This window comes from Cryptomeria japonica, chromosome 10 (assembly GCF_030272615.1).
Source record: "Cryptomeria japonica chromosome 10, Sugi_1.0, whole genome shotgun sequence".
In the NCBI taxonomy this organism is placed as follows: Eukaryota; Viridiplantae; Streptophyta; class Pinopsida; order Cupressales; family Cupressaceae; genus Cryptomeria; species Cryptomeria japonica.
The window spans coordinates 719,194,177-719,216,837 of record NC_081414.1 but is presented as its reverse complement, the minus strand read 5'-3'; the positions used below and the strand labels follow the sequence as shown (position 1 = coordinate 719,216,837).

At 36.8% G+C, this 22,661-nt stretch overlaps 1 protein-coding gene across 3 annotated transcripts in view; it reads right to left on the bottom strand.

Moving 5' to 3' along the window:
- Positions 1-3,935: 3,935 nt before the first annotated feature.
- Positions 3,936-22,661, bottom strand: part of LOC131029035 (sucrose transport protein SUT4) — a 139,618-nt gene continuing 120,892 nt past the window's right edge. For 2 of the 3 annotated variants that reach the window (XM_057959427.2, XM_057959426.2), the window contains exons 9-14: positions 7,909-8,262; positions 7,609-7,752; positions 7,176-7,409; positions 7,011-7,074; positions 6,835-6,878; positions 3,936-4,247 (exon numbers count right to left, since the gene is read on the bottom strand). In XM_057959427.2, the coding sequence (XP_057815410.2) occupies positions 4,074-4,247; positions 6,835-6,878; positions 7,011-7,074; positions 7,176-7,409; positions 7,609-7,752; positions 7,909-8,262 (1,014 nt within the window). In that variant the 3' untranslated portion in view covers positions 3,936-4,073. The remainder of the gene's footprint in view (positions 4,248-6,834; positions 6,879-7,010; positions 7,075-7,175; positions 7,410-7,608; positions 7,753-7,908; positions 8,263-22,661) is intronic. The other variant, XM_059213711.1, reaches the window with a different exon arrangement.

Sequence of the window (22,661 nt, the reverse complement as noted above, 5' to 3'; positions counted from 1 at the left end):
CCTTCACTACATCCTTCACCCTCTTCCCTTGCCCTGTCTTGGACTCGGGCCACTAATTCCACTCTATTGTCATAACCATTAGTTGCAATGTCTCAAGCATTCTCTCTAGGAGAATGAAATAGAATGCATATCTAATCTCGATAGGCTTCAAGAACTCCTTAGAGAAGCCCTTGAAGAGTGCATGTGAAGTGTGGTAATTGCAAATAAACATCTGCACATCTCTAGCATCATTGACCATTGCTTTGATACAATCAAAATTTACCATATCCTTGAGTGCATTATTCATGGCATGCACACAAGGAGTCCACCATATATGTATATAAGTTGCCTCAATTGATTTCCTACAACTTTGCACACATGGAACATATTTGTCACTACTTGGGCCACATTTTGTGGCTCAACCTCCTCAATAACATCCTTGAGGATTTGAAACTAAAATTTGAAGTCTTTGTTTAGCCTTGAACAATCAACTACCTTAAGAAAATATGACCACTTTGTACAAGTAACCATGATATTGATGAGTGGATGATGCCTAATGTCCATCCACCCACCATGAATATACTGCATCCACTTCAACATTCCTTCATTATCTCCATTAACACATTTATCCTGGAGTAGTTCTTATTCAAGATTGTAGTCCTCAATTTTATCTTCCCTCGTGGCACATATGATGGTCCTCTTGCTACCATTATCATCATCTCCTTATATTGAGGAGATCAAGCCACGCGGAATGGAATGCCATTGGCAAAGAAGAATTTTCCAATAGCGTCATATATATCATCCTTCTACTAAACATTGAATACCTCATCTATTGGGTTGCCAACATCACTTGTCAACTTGTGTTTAACTTGCCCCTGCAAAATAGAAGTAGAACCATGTGGCTAGAAATGATGACCCTATGGATTGTGAGACAATATAGCAGATAAAAGTGCAATTGCATTGTCTCCACTGACACTCCATAGCTTATATATCTTAGCTCTAAATTTCAGGTTTGTCAATCTCCCCAAAAACTTACATGCTTCCACACCTTTTCCTTGAATATGAAGGAGATGGGCATTAACTCTGGTCATGCTACCAACAAATTGAAGTGCACAAAAGTGGCATTTTCACAACCTTGTGCCCTTAGATGTCCAAGGCATTGTAAATTGTTTTAAAGGATACTTACAATAAAAAAGGACCCTTAAATCACCATGGAACTAGTGGTTTGGATTTCATCCTCAAGATCACCCCTCTCAATCTTAGCCTCAAGTCTATAATTGGATTCAATACTTTCACTGTGATCCTCAACCTCATCCTCACTCATGCCATGAGAACTCATTGTGCAACTATAATAAACAACATAAAATTTAAGTTTATGATTCTAAAATTAAAAACTCAAACCATGCCTGCAACTTAATGCAATGGATTAAGATACAAATTTTGTTTCTTACTTCAAATCACACAATGCAAAAGCAAAGGATACACAAATAAAAATCATTATTCTAAATCTTTGTCAACCAAGGATTTCACTTTTGTTTTTCTTACTTTAGGTTGCACAAAATATAGATGCGGAGGATTCACAAAAGTTCCAACCTAGTATGACAAACTTGAAAATAAATTACAAATTTTAATATTAAAAATTAATAACACAAAACAATGAATAATGAACAATAACTCATTGAATATGCACTTGCAGCCATGTTTATGAAATTATGAATCAATAAAATTGAAGTTTGAATATGTTACTTAAAAAAGAGACATAGAAGCCTAACTTATGTCAAAAAAAAATCCTTCCAACTTGGTGTAAAATCCCTGTTCTTACTCCTCACCCCTCTTGCACTTGTAGCATTTCAATCACACTCTTTCACTCCATCACTCACTCTTTTGCTCCTTTTCAACCTTGTTGAAATCAATGTATGAGTGAAAAAGGAAGAATATGGAGTGTTAAATAAAGTTAGGGAGTCACTAGTAGGGCTGACTGGCCATTAGGGTTCAGCCCTAAGCTTTATTTCAAGAAAAAAAAAATCACTCTTTGTGCATCTATGTCACAACAAAGGCTTGGTCATCCCCAGGATGTCCCAATCATTTCAGCAAAGGTCATGGTGCGATGGTGGGACGTCTCCATGGCGTCCCAATGCCTAGAGCATGTCCTCATACCTAAATGTCTAGATTTTAGGGGGGGCGCATCTCCATGGTTCGCTTAACAAATACAAAGGAAAACACGACGACTCAAAAGCACACACGTAATTTCCACACCACCTTCTTGTTCAACACTAGATGATGCTTTTGTGACAAGGGGAGAGTCATTATAATTTACACCCCCCTTATGTTTAGACTACGTTGGTTAGGGTTTATGTTGGGTTATGAGATTGTGTAGGGTTGGTTTGATTATTGTTGTGGAGAAAGATAGTTTGGTTACGACAATCATATAAGCTATATACTTTATGAATAGCTTGACAGTTAGATATCTATGTGCTTTGTGGACTCTACATACTTCTGATTAAATTTGAGCTTGGATATGGATTGTATGTGCAAAGATCCCTTGTGTCTTCTACTAGGTGGACTTGGTCCATATGCACTTGCTTGGCCAAAATGAAGATGTTTTTTTAAATATTGTTCCTTGAAGTTCAACTATGGGTTTTCTATGTATACCAATCTTCTATGTGGTATAATTTCAGCAAGTCTAAGTTTGTCAAAAACCCAAAATGATCTAGTCAACTCAATATTCTCTCATTTCAACCTCATAGATCCAGTGATCTCACTATTACCAAAATCAAGTTTTCAATGCTCTATTTTTGTGGCCCGAGTGCCTAACCCAATTTTACCAACAAATAGAAAAACAAATTATGAAATTAGTCAAATGCATGAGGGCACAAGTTGTAACTTATAAGATTTAGATACTATCATAAAGATGCAATAAAAATCTCAGTAAATGCATGCATTATAAGAGATATATATCTTATATAACCTTGGCATTTCAGTTTTTGAACTCAACAAAACATGCCTTTGAACTCAACAAAGCATCAAGACATGTCTATTGAATTTTGTAATCTAAAAATTGATTTTACTAGTGTTTTGACGATAACATCAAGAAGATCACAAATTATTTTTTATTTTTTATTTAAAAGAAAACCCTAATTTTAACTCCTAACAATGCAATAGAACATCAAGAATGTCTTGACTGCTCTCCATTGGTTGTTTTTTATTATTTAGTAGGTTTGGCGTGGCTTGACCATTCTCTTTGATTGTCTGCTCCCTGTTTAATTGTTATTAAACACTTTGACCCATAATTTATATTATATCAAAATGGATTGTTGATATACTCGAAGCCTTGAGACTAGGTCTATCTCAGGTTATTTACTTGCTCTAATAGTACTAAGCTTTGTATTGAATATTCAGAACTTTGTTATGAACTGGATCATTATTCACCCTCTGAAAGGTAAACTACAGACTTGGCCATACACAATCATTTTGAGGTTCAACTCTACATTGGGCCTGATTGGTTTTCTAACTGAATTAACTTAATTGAAGATCATCTAGGATCCTGTATTTGACCATAAATTAGTGGAACATTTACGATGATAACACTTATGGCTTCATGATGGCCTTTCTCTATACTCAACCTCTGCTTTCTTTATCTAAGCCTTGAGGATAAATGGCAAGGAAAAATTGACCAGAGCCCAAATTAATGACTTGGTGACAATAAATATCAAGGGTTGTTATCTTTGTGTGTTGCTCTGTAGTGATCTTTGTGTGTCGTTATTATTAAGGAGGTTCATTTAAAGGCTCGCGACCTCTATAGATAATGATTTAGCCAGTTCTCTAGCTCTTGCCAGGAAATGCCTGGACTTCAGATCCAGGCAAAATTAGAATAGATAAGACATCAATAAAAGGCTCAGTACATGAATTTCGATATAAAATAATGGCAAAGGCTATGATTATAGAGAGAACCCAGCTTAAGAACGCATATTCTCACATTTTTGAATTTTATTATATGTAAATTACAATGATTGCATTTCTAAACACATAAATGGAATAGAATTGCTTTTATGAGCTAGCTATAAAGAATTGAATCCTAAAGAATTAACTCAATTTCATCCAAAACCATGGACCACAGCAGGCTTGTAGCTAGTACTTGAAAGGTTGGGTAACTTCATCACTGCAATAATCCCTGCTGCAAGTGCAAACAAAGCTGCCAAGACAAATGCAGGTACATTGCCTCCTCCAAATAAAGCATCCCATGGACCAGCTCCAAGGGCAACAACTATCTGCACAAAGACAGAAAAAGCAAAACAATTTCACATTCAACCACCGGCAAACACAAGACACTATCAAAGGAATCAAATTTCAGGCCATGTACAAGCTTCAACAGCAACAATCAACTCTACATGATTAAATGTGAGAAAAATGAGATAATAGTTAAAAACATTCAAACGACATGATACAAAAGTAATATTCACATTCAAAAAATTTGAATAGACAAACATAAAATTGATACTAATTCGATGCGAAGCAAAGTATAAGAATTAAATAATCCAAAGTGAGAAAGATCATAGGAATAAAAATATGAAATTCACAAAAAGTGGCTTTTAGGTTAAACAAGGTGACTAACAAAGCAAAAATAAAAATGGAAATCTGAACTAAAAACTATAGAAAGGCCCACTTGTCTCTGTCCACCGAAGGCCAATATGAGATCAGATGAGGTTAAATAGAAAGCCCTTGTTTCTATCAATTGAAGGCCGAGAAGAGATTAGCTGATGTGCAATTGAAACAATGAAAGGCCTCTTTTCTCCAACAATTAAATGTCAAGAAAAGAATGGTCGAGGTTATTGAGGTACAGGAATTGAACTGTGGGCATGTAGCAAGTTAATTCAGAGAATCAAAAGATGCAAAACCATAGCCTAACTATGACAGATGTGTATGTTGGGCTCACACATGTTTTAAAAGGGCTGATAGTTTCCATCACGTACCCAATATCCCCTACCTTGTATAAGATTTCTAGGATAGGGACACCCATAAACTAAAGAGTTTTTCTGACTGAGCTTTTAAACTTAACTTCTAACCGTTCTCTGTTAGGTGTTGGACAACATGTGTAAGATACTAGTTTAGTGTTATCACCTAGATAAGCTAGAGTAAGGTTTATCCAATAATATATCCATGCAATGTCTTTATGTTGGAGGTGTGACAGGAAATTTCTTCCACATGTTGTAGAAAAAAAGCACGCAAGGTCAACCAACCTTGCTACACATCACATACTCATGCAAATCCAAATTGATTCCAAACTGCAACCTCTCTATAATCTTAATACACAACACCAGATAGATGCAGAAATCCAAGAGTTGGCAGAGTAAGAACTTTATGTATTTTGTTCAAGTCTACAATTTATAATTATTTTGCATGTGGTTGAACTACTATGCTCCCCCAAGTTTCCAGGATGGGGACAGGAGTGAACGGCAGGACATGTTTAGGGGATGGCTATTATAAAAATAAGAAAATTAATAAAATATAAGGACATTTCAAATATTCATATGATAACATTGATATAGCATTCTTCATAGACATTATAGAACCTTTGTGAGCACGTGTAATTGTATAAGAATTATGATGTTCTTTATATATACATATGAGCGTGAATTAATAAAGATACTGCATACTCAAGTGAGGGATTTAGAATTAAATTTTTCCTAAAGCCTTCAAAACTTGTCAAACTCATTGACAAAGAGGAATGGTTAAGTAAAAAGATAAGTGATCAGGTTCTAGTTTGACCTTAGATGGGATTGTTCTCTGAGTTGTCTATGCAAATACATTTTTTCATTATGAAAATGGCACTTCCTGCCAACAATGACTTAACTCATATTCAATAATCTAATGCCTATAGCATACCAACTTTGTCTATGGCAGTATACTAAACAAGTTCTCCAATGTACGAAACAAGACAATCCTTGATTGTGATTTTGATTGTAAAGATGTAGAGATTTACAGTAGAGGATTTCTATCTTGTAGATTTTGAAATTATGATTCATCATTGACTATTACTTGGTTAGACTTATAGTTTGATGGGGGTTTGGGGGCAATGACACCAACAGGGTCAAGGGGCAGCGCCCCTCACAGAGTGTAATGTCCCCTAATTGGGGTATACTGATTTTTGCCCAAAGTAACATTTCCACAACAAAATTTGTTTACAAATAGTATTCTGTAATTGAATCATATAATAGCTACTGAATTTTTTAAAGCAATTTAAAATTTAGTTGAATAATATCTCCTATTTGGATCTAATCTATAGTTGTATTTCCAATAATCAACCATAGTAGGGATTGGAGAGAAAAGCATAATAGGGAGCCTGGAAATCATTCGCTGCAACTAAGCCCAAGAGCATGGTATAACACCCCTTGGCCCACAAGTGGCAGGAACTCCCATCCATCCAACATGGGGTGTTCTACTTAGATTGGGGAGCCTGTCTATTGCCTCTCCCAATTGTGTCTCCTTCCCAACGCATACACGATTGCTTATATTCCATAGCTTCACTTCCAACAACCAACCATCATAAAGATTGGAGAGGAAAGCACGATAGGGCGACCCGAAATCATTTGCCAGCCAAAATTAATTATCTTAGTCTTAGTAGGCCGGCCACTTAAAACTGCCGATAAATAATAATTCAAGTTCTGCATTCCATATAATCTACTGAGTGCACATACAAATATGTATGCATACACTGAAAAGCTATTTTTCTTCGAAAGTAAACAGTCACAACACCTTGTATTTTATGGCGATCTTTTATTATTCCCAATGATAGATGAGTTGGAAAGGAACATTTTGTTTCTAATATATTTACATACTAAAAACCAAGAAAATTACCTGGGGGATGACAATAGCAAGGTTTAGAACACCAGTTGCCAAACCTGTAAACACAAGACAAGTTAATGAAAGGCTTTATAGAATCAAAAATTTAAGTAATCGAACAGTATTTAACAAGTTCTGTCCATTTACATTTCTAAAACAAGAAATCTAAATTTATATATAACAAAACCAACCTTGACCACCTCCTGCATCTGCAGTCAACTCAGCAGTCACAGAGAAAGGAATGCTGTATGTTATCTGCATATAAAATTACATTATATTAAAATCTGAAACATGCTAATATTATACACCAAAGAAAAGGGACAATAAAGCACTTCTGACATGTTACAGATTTATACCGCAAGAGGAAAACCCAAGAGGGCAAACAATGCCACTGATGCAGCTTTAACGGAACTAACATTGCCAATCATATATTGAATTCCTTTGTGATGCTCACTGACAGCATATGCACTTATCACTGCTGTGCTTGCCATACAGACAAAAACAATGAAATTGCTTGCAGCCCATAGATCTTTTGATCCCCTCCATCGACACAAGGGATCAATCAAAAAAGAGCTGACTCCAAGCACAACCTAACAACAAAAAATCATGTCCATAATTACAACGCAACCATGATAGCTATTGATGATTCACAAAATAATAAACTAGAAAAATTAAGCCATTAAAAGAGCACATACTACATGCTTCCAATTTATTCTACAAGCTAAAAATTTCAAAAAAGCAATCTAACACCGACGTCAAAACACAATTTTTTCTGGATCCAGTCCTTACAGAATTTAATAGCAATCCAAATGCTCCTTCTTGAACACCTTTCTGATAAGCAGCAGCTTCTGTAGCATTTCCTTTGGGATCCCCGTGATATACTTCTCTTCCCATCCAATCCGTATCAAAGAGAAAGAATGGAAACCAAGACAACTGCAACATAAAAAATACATTAGCATGCTGCCAACCCACTCTCCAAGACAAAAATGACTATTAAACTTAACTATAGCTTATATGGTCATTAAACGTTACAGGCAGTGTTGGTCATGTGCCCAGACAAAAGATTTAACAAACACAATCAATGCATACCCAGCTGAATGCCATTACTAAGAGAACAGGTCTCATTGCAGGAGGAAGATGTCTCATGCTCGTTAAAATGTTGACTAAGACACCCCCAGATCCATCCTTAAACTCTTCATGTTCATCTTCTTCCATCTTTGGGGACTGGACCATTGCATCATTGTTAGCTAGGGGAGACTCTTTTCCATTTCCTTCAACATGAATTCCATCTAGCTTTGGATTCGTAATGCCAGTATCCCTGAACTCATCCACCTGAAGGGGTAACAAAGGAGCTGAGTCACTAGTCTTTTGTGGCAGACTTGCAGCCAATGGGATCTCCTGAGCAAAGCATAGGGTAATGGCCGTACATATCAAAAGAAAGACCTGTATCAAAATCAGGGGTCAGTCTCTTTTTCAAGAAATCAAAATGGAAAAACGCCTCACCTTAAAAATCTGTTGGAATTTTAAAAAAGATAGCTCTTGTATATAACTAAACCATATATATAAGTCTCTCCTTACCCGTTAGTATTTTAATAAAGGTTCCTAGCTATTGTATATAGAATGTGTGTGTGTGTGTGTGTGTGTGTGTGTCCCTACCCATTAATATTTTTAATTTTGATAAAGGTTCATAGCTATTGTATATAGCTATCCATAAATATTAATATACATACATTTTGATATAATTAATGTGTGGGGATGTGCATGGATGTAAGCCTGTAACTACATTCTTGCACGTGTGTGTTATCACAATTGAACACCTAACATTTGATACTAGCATAAAATGCTCAATTAAGACTAGCATACAAAATACCAAAGATAACAATTCATCAAGCAAACCCTTTCAGCTAATTCTTTTACAAAACAATATTGAAACTACATAATCCTCCTCTAGAAAATCTATTTTCATCATTGAAGCAAGTCTTGTGACTTACAAAAAAGCCCTTTTTAAAACACCAAGTCGGTGACTTCCAAAAAATATTTTTTAATCACCAAGTGAGCGACTTTCCCAACTGTTGGTGCATTATTTTATTTTCTTGCATTTAGTTTCTTCATTTTATTGCACTATATGCACTTATGATAGGATATACTTACTTGGGTAGGTTGTATTTTATTATATGACTTATACATTCCTAGTTTGGTGGAGATGTGCACTATGTCTCCTTTATTTCATATTGGTAGTACACTCATATCTCTTGGTGGTGTATTTGATACATACCCACCTCACATACTCTTGTATCTCTTCCTATTGTATTGCATCCATGATTAGAATATAGTTCATTCTATCATGTTTATCTTTTAAGTTCTTTATGCTTTCTATTAGGCCTTCTTGATCTTGGGTGGCTATCTCCATAATCAAATTTTACATGGTATCAAAGCAAGAGATTGTTTAATTTTTTAGAAGATCAAAGATTAGATTGTTTAAGGCTTGTCTTTTAGAAGATCAAAGATTAGAAACAGAAAATTCTTCTCTTGCATTGAATGGTGGCTTGATGAATCAAAATAACTTGTAAGAAAATTAAAATCTAGTGAGATTGTCTTTATGGCTTTGTATTACAAGTGCACTTTGGAGTCCGCTGAAATAAATATCAATTCATCATTGAGTCCAAAGTATCCAAGTGAATGGATTTTGCCTTTCGTTGCATCTAGATTTGATATTGAAAGCCAAATTCATGAGAGTTTTCATTCTTTGGGAGGTGCCTACAAGATCTAACAAGTTGCCATCATTTTGGAGCATTTTGAATCAAATCTAACCTACCATCATGTCCAGAGAGCCTAAAAATCCATAGATTGACAGTCATTCCATCAAAACTCAAACAATTGGCCCAAGACCCTCAATGAATTTCTTTTGTTGATTTTTTCTCCAAAAAAATATGCATGTTTGCAGAAGGTTGTATGCCTCACACAAATCTCAAAAAAAAATGATTTCAAATTTGTTGGAAGGACTTCAAGAGTTTTCCAAGGACTGGTCACAGTAAATTTCTGGAGTCATATTGAGTGAGATATGATGCCCTATTGTTGACATCTGATTTTGACAAAAAAAAAATTGCAAATTTTGGGAAAATATTTAGATCTTGTTATATGATGCAGGTTGAAGCAGATATTTAGTTTCAATATTGTAGTCTTATTCTGGCATCTATAACAAATCAAGGTCAAGACCACTATGCATTTTTTGGCAAGTGGCAATTGTACGTGCACTAAAAGAATCAATCAATTTGTCCTCAAGGTTTCATGATTATGTAAGATTGTGAGGAGTGATCTTGTGATTGTCCATTTACTTTTGTTCGTTTCATAACTCTTACTCTCCCCCTCTCCTTTTTAATTCAAACTTCTACACAAACCTTCCAAATCATGTAAGGTCAAATGTGCTTACTATTAGAAGAAAAATCATAATGAAAAAGATGGCTTTTGAAACAGATTGATGAACTTAACCATTTACTTCAATAAAATCACATTATTTTGCCAAATTAGCAAAATTGCAAATTCATCAATTGTTCATACTCAAACATCTCGTGTGGAAACTCATCAAGGAATGAGCAATTCAGTTAGATATCATGCCCTAAGATCTCATCTCCATCATCTTTTTCTGCTTCTACAAAGTCCAGTGTTGTTTCATACATGGCTTCCAATGATATAGTTTGGCAAGACATACATAGCCTTCCAAATACAACACCTTGGGATGAGTACTTGACAAGTCTACCAAAACAAATTTTGTAATTCCCTTCATGCAGATTTGAAAGACACTATTGAGAACATTCATCTCCTCTTTAATGTCAAATCATATAGAGTTGCATCTCTTTCTTCAAATGTCATGAGGGCACATTCATATTATTCTGTTCTCTCCCACATCTACTTCTACAATGACAAATTCTGCACCTTATTCATGAGTCTATAAATGTGACTCAATCATCATTCATGTTCACAACTTCTACAAGAGTACCAAATCTTATCAGTTTAGTTGCCTTACCTATGGTGAGAACCCTAAACTCATGGTTACTATATTTGAATCTTCCATGCCATCTGATATTTGTATCATAAAGATAGGAAAAGTTGAGGCTCTAGTGGATGCATGGGAAGATAAATGGTCGTCTGGCTAGGGATATCTTTTGTGAGCCTCTGTGATTCTCTGAATTTGTGCTCTTCCTTCCTTAGAACACAAGGCTCTTTTCTCCCTTTTCTGAATTGTTTTATAATAAGGTGTCGTGCCCTGTTGTGTGTATGTTCTTTTTCTTTCCTTTTGGTATCTTTTAAATTGAGATTTGATCTCTTTGGTCCAGGTACAGGTTGTCTTCCAGCGGATTTGAGACTTTTCTCGCACAAATGTATTAACTACATCTGTATGGGCATTTATGAAATGTTTGTTATTTGATAAAAGGGAGAAGCTGTCAATACAGATGAAGGTCATAAAATGTTCAAGGAAGCCCTACAAACAGAAGAATCGGAAGTGCCTTCAAAATATGTGGAATTCAATGTGGGAATCAGAGGAGACTCTGGAAGGACTGAAGGAGGAACCACATCTGAACGAGGGGAAGTAAGTAAGGATCCTCTCTTGCCTAGTATTCTTAGGGTAAACCCTAATAAAGAAATGTTGAATGCGGTTAGAAAGGAGGAATCCAAACTCAAAAACACTGCTGTTTTTCTTGCTTGTAAGGATGCCAATAATCTGCCTACAAGGAGATTCTTTGATGATTGGTTAAATAGTGTGTCGGGTAAGAAAATGGGTAATATATATTTCCTTTTGGCATTTTCCTTAAGAACCACAACATGCAAAAAAGAGTTCTAAAATAGGATTCTTCAAATATTGGAAAGACATGTTTTAAATCCGTTGCTTAGTCTCCTGAATTAACTCAGAATGAAATCTTGTTCTGTTCTATTCTGTGATGGATTAATGTGAAAAACATTCCCCCACGAATGTGGGTTTTTTTGCCTCAACTTTTGAAACTTATTGGTAAAACCCTAAAGGACTCTCGTTCTACTTTACCCCATATGAATGCAAGGATGCATTTTTCCTTTAATACAAGAGTACAAATCCCAGAAATAATTGAATTTTCTCTACATGGAAATAATTATGGATGTAAAGTAGAAGCCCTAGGGGACCTGTTGGTGTATGTTTTATCATCTACCAAACACTTAGAATAAAATACCACAAGGATACTCTATCCTCTCCTAAACAAAATCACTACTTGTGCCAAGATTGCGAGAAAGACCACAAGGCGACTCCAAGGTCTATATGTGTGAACGAGCAACTTTAGTGGAAGAGCTTCTTGGGTAGTGTGTGCTGAAAATCTGAAGGGGGACTTACGTGCGAACTCAAATCATTCACAGGTTGTGCCTAGGCAGATCTAATAATCTATGCTCAATATTTTTAGATTTTCTGCTTTGGGACTAAAAAAATAGATAAAAAGGATGAGGGTTTAGGGATAATATGCTACTCCTAAGCTATTCCTATGAATTCAAGAGACGGTAATGACTTGGTGAAACCGGAAATGACGCTCTGTTTCGCCACACTCGGACAACTATGCAAAGTGGGTGCAATCTTCTAAGGTTATGCTTAAGGTTTTCACACTGGAAGAATACCAACAATTGAACAATATCATTCCAAGTAGAAGTTAAACATCCATATTAAAATAGCTCAGACTAAATTTGCACATTGAAAGGAAATCATCCATCCAACAAAAGTATGAGCAAGATTTCACCAATCAATACTATCAGATCTATCATTCATCTAACAACTTGAAAACAAATTACTTAAGCAAATCTAATCTAATTGTTGAAGGGAGTATGTAACCATGCAACCATTTAACAATAAAAAGATTTCAAAACAATACTGATAATGAATATTTTATCACTCAAATAGCTCTGTGCAACAATTTCATAAATCTCTCCCCAACACAATGAAATGAGAGAATGGGGGTTTATATAGAGTTTTGAAAGAAAAATGAATGGTCGAGATTGATCTAAGATCAATGGCTAAGATCTAAACAACCTAAGCCTAGATAGAGTTTCCCAAAATAAAATCAAAGATCGATTACAAAAGAGACAAGTGGCGCAAGATGCTATTTTTTAGGATTGTATCCCTTTCTTCTGATATTCATTGAACTTGGACACAATTCAGTCCACTTCCTCCATTGTGACATGTGGCAATAGGTTGACCTTGAATTCCAATCCTTCTAAGTCATCTGCACAAAGAGCAAAGGTGAATTCCTAGTCTAGTTGTTGTTGAGACATGGACCAGCTAGGACTTGAACCTAGGACCTTCCATACGCTGCTGGAGTGCTCTACCACTAAGCTACTGGCCCCTCTTGGACCAGTCCATCGGCGGTCCGGGTGTGGCTTATTTCCAACACCAACACCGCCCCTTAAGCCACACCTCTTGTGTGCTTGGGGCTCCTAGCCTGGACCTAGCTCTGATACCATGTTGAGACATGGACCAGCTAGGACTCGAACCTAGGACCTTCCATACGCTGTTGGAGTGCTCTACCACTGAGCTACTGGCCCCTCTTGGACCAGTCCATTGTCGGTCCGGGTGTGGCTTATTTCCAACACCAACAGTTGTTGCTTCTGAAAGACATCTCTGATGGAAAGGAGGTTCGATGCTTTAGCCAGATTGCTCTTCAAGACCGGTCCTATGATGGCAAAGAAGATATCCTGTGTTTTGATCTTCAGATTCTCCAACTGCATATCCCTTTCTCGCATGGTTTCTTTCTCAAGTATTTCTGCAACTGTAAGGAAAATCTTATCCTGAATGGCCCTTATCTGCTCCTCTATTTTATCAGCATCAATCTGCACCTTTTCCAAGACCTCATTCTGTGCAACCAATGTCCAGAGCCAACTATGAAAATCATAAGCAGTTCCCGTTTCAATTATCTTGTGATCAACCAACTCTTGGGATGAGATTCCTTTGAGTTCTCGAAGGCACGGAACGATTCTTTCCTTGATATCCTGGAAGTCAGCCCACATTTCTGCCATGTTATCAATCCTAATAAGCAAAGAAGAAGTTTGCTCATATGCTGATGATATTTCTTTCGTGAACTTGGATGCCTCTTCTTTTGTACTTTCCATCCAATCCTTGGTTTCTCTGGCTATCACTGCATCTTCCTCAGAACTTTTGGCTACCTACTGTGAATCCAAAAGTAAGAGAGCTTCTGGATTGGCTTGATCAAGTGGCTTAGTAGTTAACTACCGAATATACTCTTTCAGGTGCTCTACTTCTCTCTTATGCTCATTCTTTTTTTCTATTTCCTCATCCAATTTTGCCTTTATGGAAGCAACTGAATTATCTAAGTCATCTTTTGCTTGGGTCTTTGTGATTGGGCCTAAGTCAAAAGTGGTGATCTCAAACTCATGAGGGGCGATATCTCCCTTTGCTTTGTTCACCTTAGGCACAGCTATTTGCAGTGTGCAGTTGCTTGTCTCATGTCTTTGGATAGTAGAATATCTCTTGGCTGGCTTCTTCACAGCAATTTGTTCTAATCTGGCCAAGAAGTCTGCCATGTCATCCTCTTCTTGTTCTTTTACTACTGGCATGTTCATCTTCAATCTTTCTTTCAGCCAATCAAGAACAGTGGGCTTCTCAATGCCTTCTACCTCTTGGTCATCCTTTGTTTCTATGTCACGTGCAATCCCCCAGAGAGCAGAAATCATCCCTTCTTGGAACTCTTCCTCTTCAATATCTGTGTCATGCTCTGATTTTAGGATTTTTGTGCCAGTAGGTGATGGTGGTTGTTCATCTTCCTGATAGACTAATTCTACATTTTCCTCATGAACTAAAGAAGGAATTTCTATTTCAACCAATGGCTCATCAATGTTAAATATGTATTTCTCATTTCTTGATGTGGCGGAATGAGATGGATCTATCCTTTGCCTTTTTTGAGCAAGTTCTTCATTCTCAATTGCCTTCCCCTTCCTTTTAGCATTCTCGCTTGGTCTGGCATTTTGTGTTGCTTCTTCATTCGAAGAATATCCTTCTGCTACTCCCCCATCAGATTATATGTCAAAGTTATATTCTTCTACTTTAGCCTGTGACATTTTTTATTAACCCACCACCTGGTATATTTCATGACTAGCTGCATTAGGGTGGTTAATTCTACATGATCTAGCTCTGACCACCTAATAGGAGGAAGGGGTGCATGCTCATCAAAACCAGGTTGTGTATGCTCTCCATTATCTTCTAACCGATCTGGTACGGGAAAAGGTTGAGTTTCTCTGATGAAATTTACAGATAGCCTGGAATGTAACCTTTTCTTGATTTCGTACTCATCAGCAACATTTGCCCAGAAATCTTCTATATCTATTTTATGTCTGAATCTTTCCTCCTTTACTGATTTGATGTTATTGTGAGGATCATAATTGGTTCTAGATTGGTAGAAAGTGAAAGGGTACTGTTGTGACGTTTTCACACATCGCCCCATTGCAAATGGGGACCCTTTTTTTTTTTTTTTTTTTTTTTTGGCTTTTTAGGGTTTGTTCTTTAGGTTTTTTAGGGTTTTGTTAGCTAGCCTTTGCATTTTGAACGTCGCCCAGGGGATCACATGGATAAGTAAGTCCGGCTTGAGTGAGGTTCTAATCCTGAAATTTGGCTAAGTCTGGAATGTCCTGATCCTGAATTTGACTAAGTCTGGAAACTGAAAAAACCTCCAAAAACTAGATTTTGCAATATAACTCCTGGAGGTCTGAAACCACTCTCGAACATCCTGAAAGTATATATGGAATATAACTTAAAGTATAAGAAAGAAGAAACATAGAAGGAAATGTCACTTATACTTAAATGTTATATTCCATAAAAATTATCCTGATAGAGAGTGCGAAAAGTCAAATTTCGCTCGTGTCCTTCTCCAAGGGTCCAGAGCGAAAAGCGCTCCTGTCCCTCTCCAAGGGACCAAGGCGAATCGCTCGTGTCCCTCACCAAGGGTCCAGAGCGAAAATGCTTAGTTGAGCCATTCCTAACCTTGTTTGGACGAATCGAGACATCAAAGGCATGGTGAAGGACGAAATGAGCATGATAGAGCATCCAGACTTGATCAAAAACAACGAAATGATGAAGTTTTTGCCTAGAGGGTCAAATTCGCTCCTGTCCCTCACTGAAGGACCAAAGCGAAATTCTTCATAAGGTACGATCTGGGCAAAGATCAAGTCAAGTTTATGTTTGAAGGCAAGGAAGGAGGTGAAATGAACTCATTGAAGATAAATTGAAGATTACCAAATGCCATCAAAGGACCAAAACCCCTAGTTCGCTCCTGTCCCTCAGGAAGGGACCAGAGCGATTTTTGTTGTAGATGATTTTCTTGCCCATTTTGAGTGGATCCCAAGGCATGGATGAATGAAAGGGGACATTACGAGACCGTTGAAGATAAATTTGGAAGCTGGCGAAGTGTGATGGAGACTACAAGTACAAATTCGCTCCTGTCCCTCTCCAAGGGACCAGGGCGATACAATGAGTATGTTGCCTTTTCCTCAAGTTCAAAACCGTTCTAAGTCAAGAGGAAGGGTGGCAAAGGCGTTTCGAAGCGTCCCAATGAAGAACGAAGTATCCAAAGTTGCTAAATTGAAAGGATTTACACTAAAACACCCAATTCGCTCCTGTCCCTCAGGAAGGGACCAGAGCGAAATTTGCATGAAGGCATAGATTTCAAAAGTTTCAAGCGTCCAAGGTGTTCAAAGGGACTTCATTCTACGCAATGAAAGTGATGGCAAATTGGTCGAAACAAAGACAAACTCAAAACCTTGAAGTTCGCTCCTGTCCCTCAGGAAGGGACCAGAGCGATATTGATTATATTAGCCAAATCTCTCAAAAATCACGTTAAGTCAAGGTTTTGTGGGGTCATACAAGGTCTAAGGCGTCATTTGAAGGTGATTTACAAAAGTTCCAAACGTCAAAATGCTATCAATTAAGCCAAGGAACTCATATCGCTCCTGTCCCTCAGGAAGGGACCAGAGCGATTTGCATAAAATCTTTCATGTTCCATCAAAATCATGACAAGGCAAGGATAGGCAACGTCAAAGATGCTATTAGGAAGATGATGAACGTAGAGTTAAGATCAAGAACGAAGTAATTTGAGCCAAGACATGGATCGCTCCTGTCCCTCTCCAAGGGACAAGGGCGATGATCCTTTCAATGTCTAAACGCCTTGTAGAATTCAAGTGGAACGAAAGGGGAACGAAAGAATAGCATTGTTTGTCCATCACAACAAAGATTAAAGTTCGAAGTCACAAAGATTAAGGAGAAATTATGAGGATCGCTCCTGTCCCTCTCCAAGGGACCAGGGCGATAATACATCCTAAGGCACTCATTCACACATGCAAGTCGATCTAGCTCGAAGGACTCAACAAACATGGCAAATCCAACGTAGAGATGAAGACCTGGGACGTAAAATTGCAAGAATCAAGACAAAAGTGATGAATCGCTCCTGTCCCTCAGTCAGGGACCAGGGCGATGAGGTTTGAATCTTCCCATTTTTTTAATTTTGGCGCTAAACAAACATTTTGAATTTATTTAAATGCTAAGAAAATCGATAATTTTTGAAAATTCAATTAAATGGCATTTAAATATTGCACTTAATATTAATTAATTGTTTTTGCCTTCTAAAAAATCGAAATTGTTAAATTAAAAACGTTGGCAAATAATAATTAATTATTTTAATTAAAATTGAATGGAGCGCTTGGAATTTTACAAGGGTCGGCCTTTAAATTTGTCTTATTTACCAAAGTCGGCCTAAGATCAATATGAAGGTAAGCGCCTATAAAGGGAAGGTGGTTTATTCATTTCAAATCATCATTTAACATCCTTCATTAGCATGCGATTTGGAGAATACAAAGGAGGTTCGAAATTGTCATTCAAGAAGAAGGTACAAGCATTATCAAAGGAGTTCGAGTTTCAAGTTAGGCAAACTTGCCAAGGACATTGAAGATCACGTCAAAGTCATCTTATTTCAAATTTTGCCTAGGCGATTTTCCTCATTTTGCATTTTAGAGTTAAGCTCTTAAGTGAGGTATGGCAAGATCTCTTGTTTTAATTTAGAATTTTGATCGTCATTGCCTAAAGCTTGAATTTTGAATTTTGAATTGTATTAGCCCAATTGTTTTTTTTAGGAAATAATAACTCAAGGATTTATTATGAAGTTTCCTAAAAATTAATTTAATCTATGCTATTTGTTGCAAAATCATGTTCCTAATTTTGAAATGTTGTGTAGGCATCAAATGGAGATCTCTTCAAGGAAAATCAAGCCGGATCCAAGACGGTCTTCGCCAGGACGATCAAGTAAGGACAAGGGCGACCTCTTCCAATCCAGCATTCCAAGGCGAGGTACATCATCCTGCACATCAAGGACAAAAGGAGTTAGGACAAGAGTTAATTAAAGATAGCCTCTCAACGACATCAAATTGAATATCTAGCAAGCTACAAGTGTCAGATGAGGTGGCATCCTAGTCATCACTCCTCCAGTCAGTGAGGTCCATCTCAGCATGTCTAGATTCAATGTACTTAACTCATGGAAGGTGGCACAAACTCCGATGTACCTACCCTGGCTATCCATTGGTCGATTTTTCTAGAAGGGACATGTGTCCAAGCAATACAATTTTATCATTGGTCAAGCATTAAATGTTATGTAATGGTTGTAACAAACCCTAATTAGGGTTTTCATTGTAAAATCTTGGCCATTGATCTTGAATTGATCTAAGCCATCAAATTGTATTGTGGGCACTATATAAGCCCAGGCATTTCATTTGTAAAGGCTAATTAGAAATAATTAGCAATTAGAGAGTAGTTAGAAGGTGATTAGCTAGTTGATAGAATAGCAATTAGAGTAGAATAGGAGGACAAGGCAAGAAATTGTTGCCATTGATTGTAAACAAATTCCATTTTCATTGAAGTAATGGTGAAATATGTCGTTTTCTTGCAATTTGCATGGTTTCTTGTTGAGTCTTCAATCCTAGATGGTAAATGATTAGATGAATGGAGGAAATGTGATTGATTAATGGTGGAATTCGTATATCCATACTACTAGCAGTTTGTTGATTGCAGACTTGCCTTGTGTAGTCAACTGGAATCATTCAGCCTAAGCTCAATTTCAATTTGTTGCCTCTTCATTGATATGCATCAACTTGGATGGTATCTATGCCTGCGGTGATAATTTGAACATCATAAAGCTCCCCTTAGAAGATCGCACTAGTCTTGTGTAGATGTTCCATTGATGTCAAAACAAGACCTAGTTAGAGTTTCATCAAAAATCAAGTCATTGCTCCTACATTCTTAGTATTAAGATTAGATCCTCTCTTCGCCCTTATCCTTTTTCATTTTTTTTCAAATCTAAGTCAGTAAGAGCCTGTGTCCAGCAAAGCAGATCGGAAGTTCAATCATCACATGTAAGTCCCCTTGTGATCCCAACAAATCACATCATACCACTGGAGCTTGTCCACACGTAGAGACCCTACATCAAAGAACCTTGGAGTCTACCTAACTGATCCTTTACGCGAATCTTCAGCAGTTAGAGACTATTTTCTCAAGAGAGGATAAGATGCCTATTGGTATTTTATTCTGTGTATGATGGTGTACAAAATACACGTCAACAGGTACCACTGCATTTCAAGCTCGACACCTTCAGCTGTTTGTGCAGTTGAACAAGATTCTTCCATGTTTCCAACGAAGAATGGAAAAGATACGACTACCTTATGCCTTATTCTTTTGAAACTCTGATATGTCTCCAATTGTCTGAGAACTTCCAATAGGACCATCCTATTGGTTGGGTAGATTGGCAATGAATAGGGACGGCCAGTGAAACCTTGGATTCTGATATAGGTGAACTTCAAAAACTAAATAAACCAAGATCCATATCGGCTGATCAAACTTTTGGATTCATGGGAAAGTCGGTTATGAGTGCCTCCTTGCAGTGTTCTTGTTATGTACATCAAGAATGCGTCTTGGGCTCAAAAACTTTTCTCCTTGAGTTGTAGCTAAGGATATATGACCGGAATTCATTCTCACCACCTCCTACTATGCCTTTGCAAATCAGTCCTGAATATTTGTAATTTGCAGCCAGCAAATAAATTATGTAAGAACTCATGTGGAATGTCTTCATCTTTTCCAAGTTCATCAACTGTTCATGAAGGTTATCACTGATTATGCGGGACCAGTTGAATTACTTGGTTCCTGAGGTGATTTCACCCATGAAATAATACATCCATGTTTCGAATAGCTGACCCTTAGAGCTGCCCATTATTATATTCAACAATATGATGATGTCACCATACTCTTCCTTGAAGAATGGACGCAACAAATATTTCGACACTTTTCCTTGAGGTCTTTTCTTCTCAAGCCAAGACTTGTTTACATTCACAGCACAAAGTTCAAACTGACTATCATAGATCCTTCGGGCCTACTCCTTAGTCGTATAGGTGGTTTTACTGTGCTTTGGTATACCAAATGTCCCCTAGATGGACAATTCTAAAAGATTTGCCAGGACTCTCCCATCTGGTGCTATAATTTCTCTCAATTGTGCTTTATAGTGCAAAGCACATTCGACTATCAACTCAACACACTCTTTGGCTAGTGGGAATCCAGCTGCCTGGACAATTCCATTGTGCATCATTTTGCGGGCAATAGGTGTAGGAATGTTTCCATCACGTCCATACATTCTTTTCTTGAATTCCTCCATATCAACATGTCCGAGATCTGTGTCGGTGATATTCTTCCACTTGGACTTGAGTTTGGACTTCAACTGCGCTCCCTTGCTGGTGAGCTTCATTGTCACCTGTAAAAACACATAAAAACTCCATGTTATTTTCAGATTTTAACTCAGATTTTAAATTCTTTTCTGAAAATTTTACTTTCAGCCTGTTATAAGGCTAAGTCTTTGAAGGGTCTGGTCAAGAAATTAATGAAAAATAAGACAGAAAGATGAGGAAATTCAGTCAAACTGAGTTTTTGAATCTTCTTTATGGCTGAAATTTACCTCTAATTCTGAAAATCTGCTTTAAAATCAGAGAAAAGTGCTTAATTTCTAGACCCTTGACACTTAGAAGAATGTTCTTTTGGACAATTCTTCTTCAAAAATCCAAAATTTATGAAATTTGAAAGAAAACTTATTTTCAATGCTCTCCAAAATTTTCAACCTGGATAATGAATTGTGAAAGTGAATTGGTTGAAAATATATAGAGTTTAGGGTTCTTAAATTTAGAAGTTTTTTATTTGTTTTATTGATTTTTTTTTATGTTTAAATAATTTTTATTATTTTTTTGTTTTAATCTTTCCAAAATGGAAAGTTTTATTTCTTCTCTCAAAAATTCGATTTTATCTAGGAATCTTCTAGAACTTTCTAGAAATTTTGAATTTTGACAAAATTTTCTAAGTGTTGAGAATAAAAAATATTTCATGTGACAAATTTATTTCTCATCATGCTGGTCTGATTTGATGTGAATTGTGATCAGAATTTCATCTTTCTGGCATGGCAAACTTGTTCTCACTTTTGAGTCTATGGCTAGGTATCTTCACATACTCCATTTATGCCTGAATGAATCGATGTGTCTTGCAAGGTTTTGGACAACCTAACAATTCATGTCTTGGATTGTCTTAATCGATTTTTGGAAGATCTTTTGGACAGTTATCTTTAGGTGAATCTTCATTCATCATGTCTTGGTGAGCTTGGACAATCATCTTTCCCTTTATCATGAACCAACCTTCTAGTACTTAGCGAATTTTGGGAGTTGTTCTTGATATTGCACTTGCTGTCCATGGTGAATTTCAAGATGGATCAGACAGTTTGTCTTTCTGTCACATCTTTTTGGCAAAATTTATTTGTCTTCATGTGATGCTCTATTTGTCCAACCCTAGGCGGATTTGGTAGTTAAACCATGTTTTGTGAGATAAACTTCCAACTTGAATGCTTCATTTCTTGGCGGAATTTACATGCTATGTACAGGTTCATGTTATGCTTGGAAGGTCATGTGGATCAAACTTGAGTAATCTATCCTTTTCAAGGTGGATTTGGCAGGCTTTTAGAGCTTCAACCTGCTATCTTCAACTTTGCCAATCATGGCAAATTGGGATTGCAGCAGTTAGACAATTTTATTTAGCTTTCAAACCCTTGAATATGTGAATTCAGATTTTCTTTCTTCTTGACAGGGCAGAGTTTATTCTTCCTTAGGCAAGTTTGTTTTATACTTGGAAGATCATCAAGGAATCTATCAAAGAATTTTATCTTCAGCAAACCTTCAATTTGCTGTCTATGATGATCTTGGATGAGTTTTAGATATGTATCTTCCAATTTGTCTTGTTTTCTCATTAAAGGCGGATTTGATAGTCTTTTGGACAAGGTGAAGTGCAGATTTGGAAATTTTTTAAGAAGACTATATGCAGATTTGACTGATCTTTCTCTCCTTAACCAGATTCAAGGATGAACAATGGTGACTCTTTCTGAATATGATAAGATATGAAGAGCTTTATTGGCTTATCATCAACCTTCAATCTGCTGTTAATGGCGAATTTGGAGGATATGCTGCACTTCTTGAATGCCTCTTTCAAACCCTTGGTCTTGTTTTTATCCCTTAAGGCGAATTTTGCTAACTCTGCTGCAAATTTGATAACCTGATCAAGCTTTAGAGCTGCTTCCTTTGGCGAATTTTAGGAAGGATTTGATCTTGCTTTGAAGAAAGAAGTGTTAATAGGATGAAACTTTCTTTTATAGCTTCTTTGTTGGCTTCTAGAAGCTTTATCCTCTCTTCTAGAAGTTCGAACTTCTCCTTGCTACGCAAATAATGAAGTCTTTAATGAAATAAAACCTTGTCTTATAGTT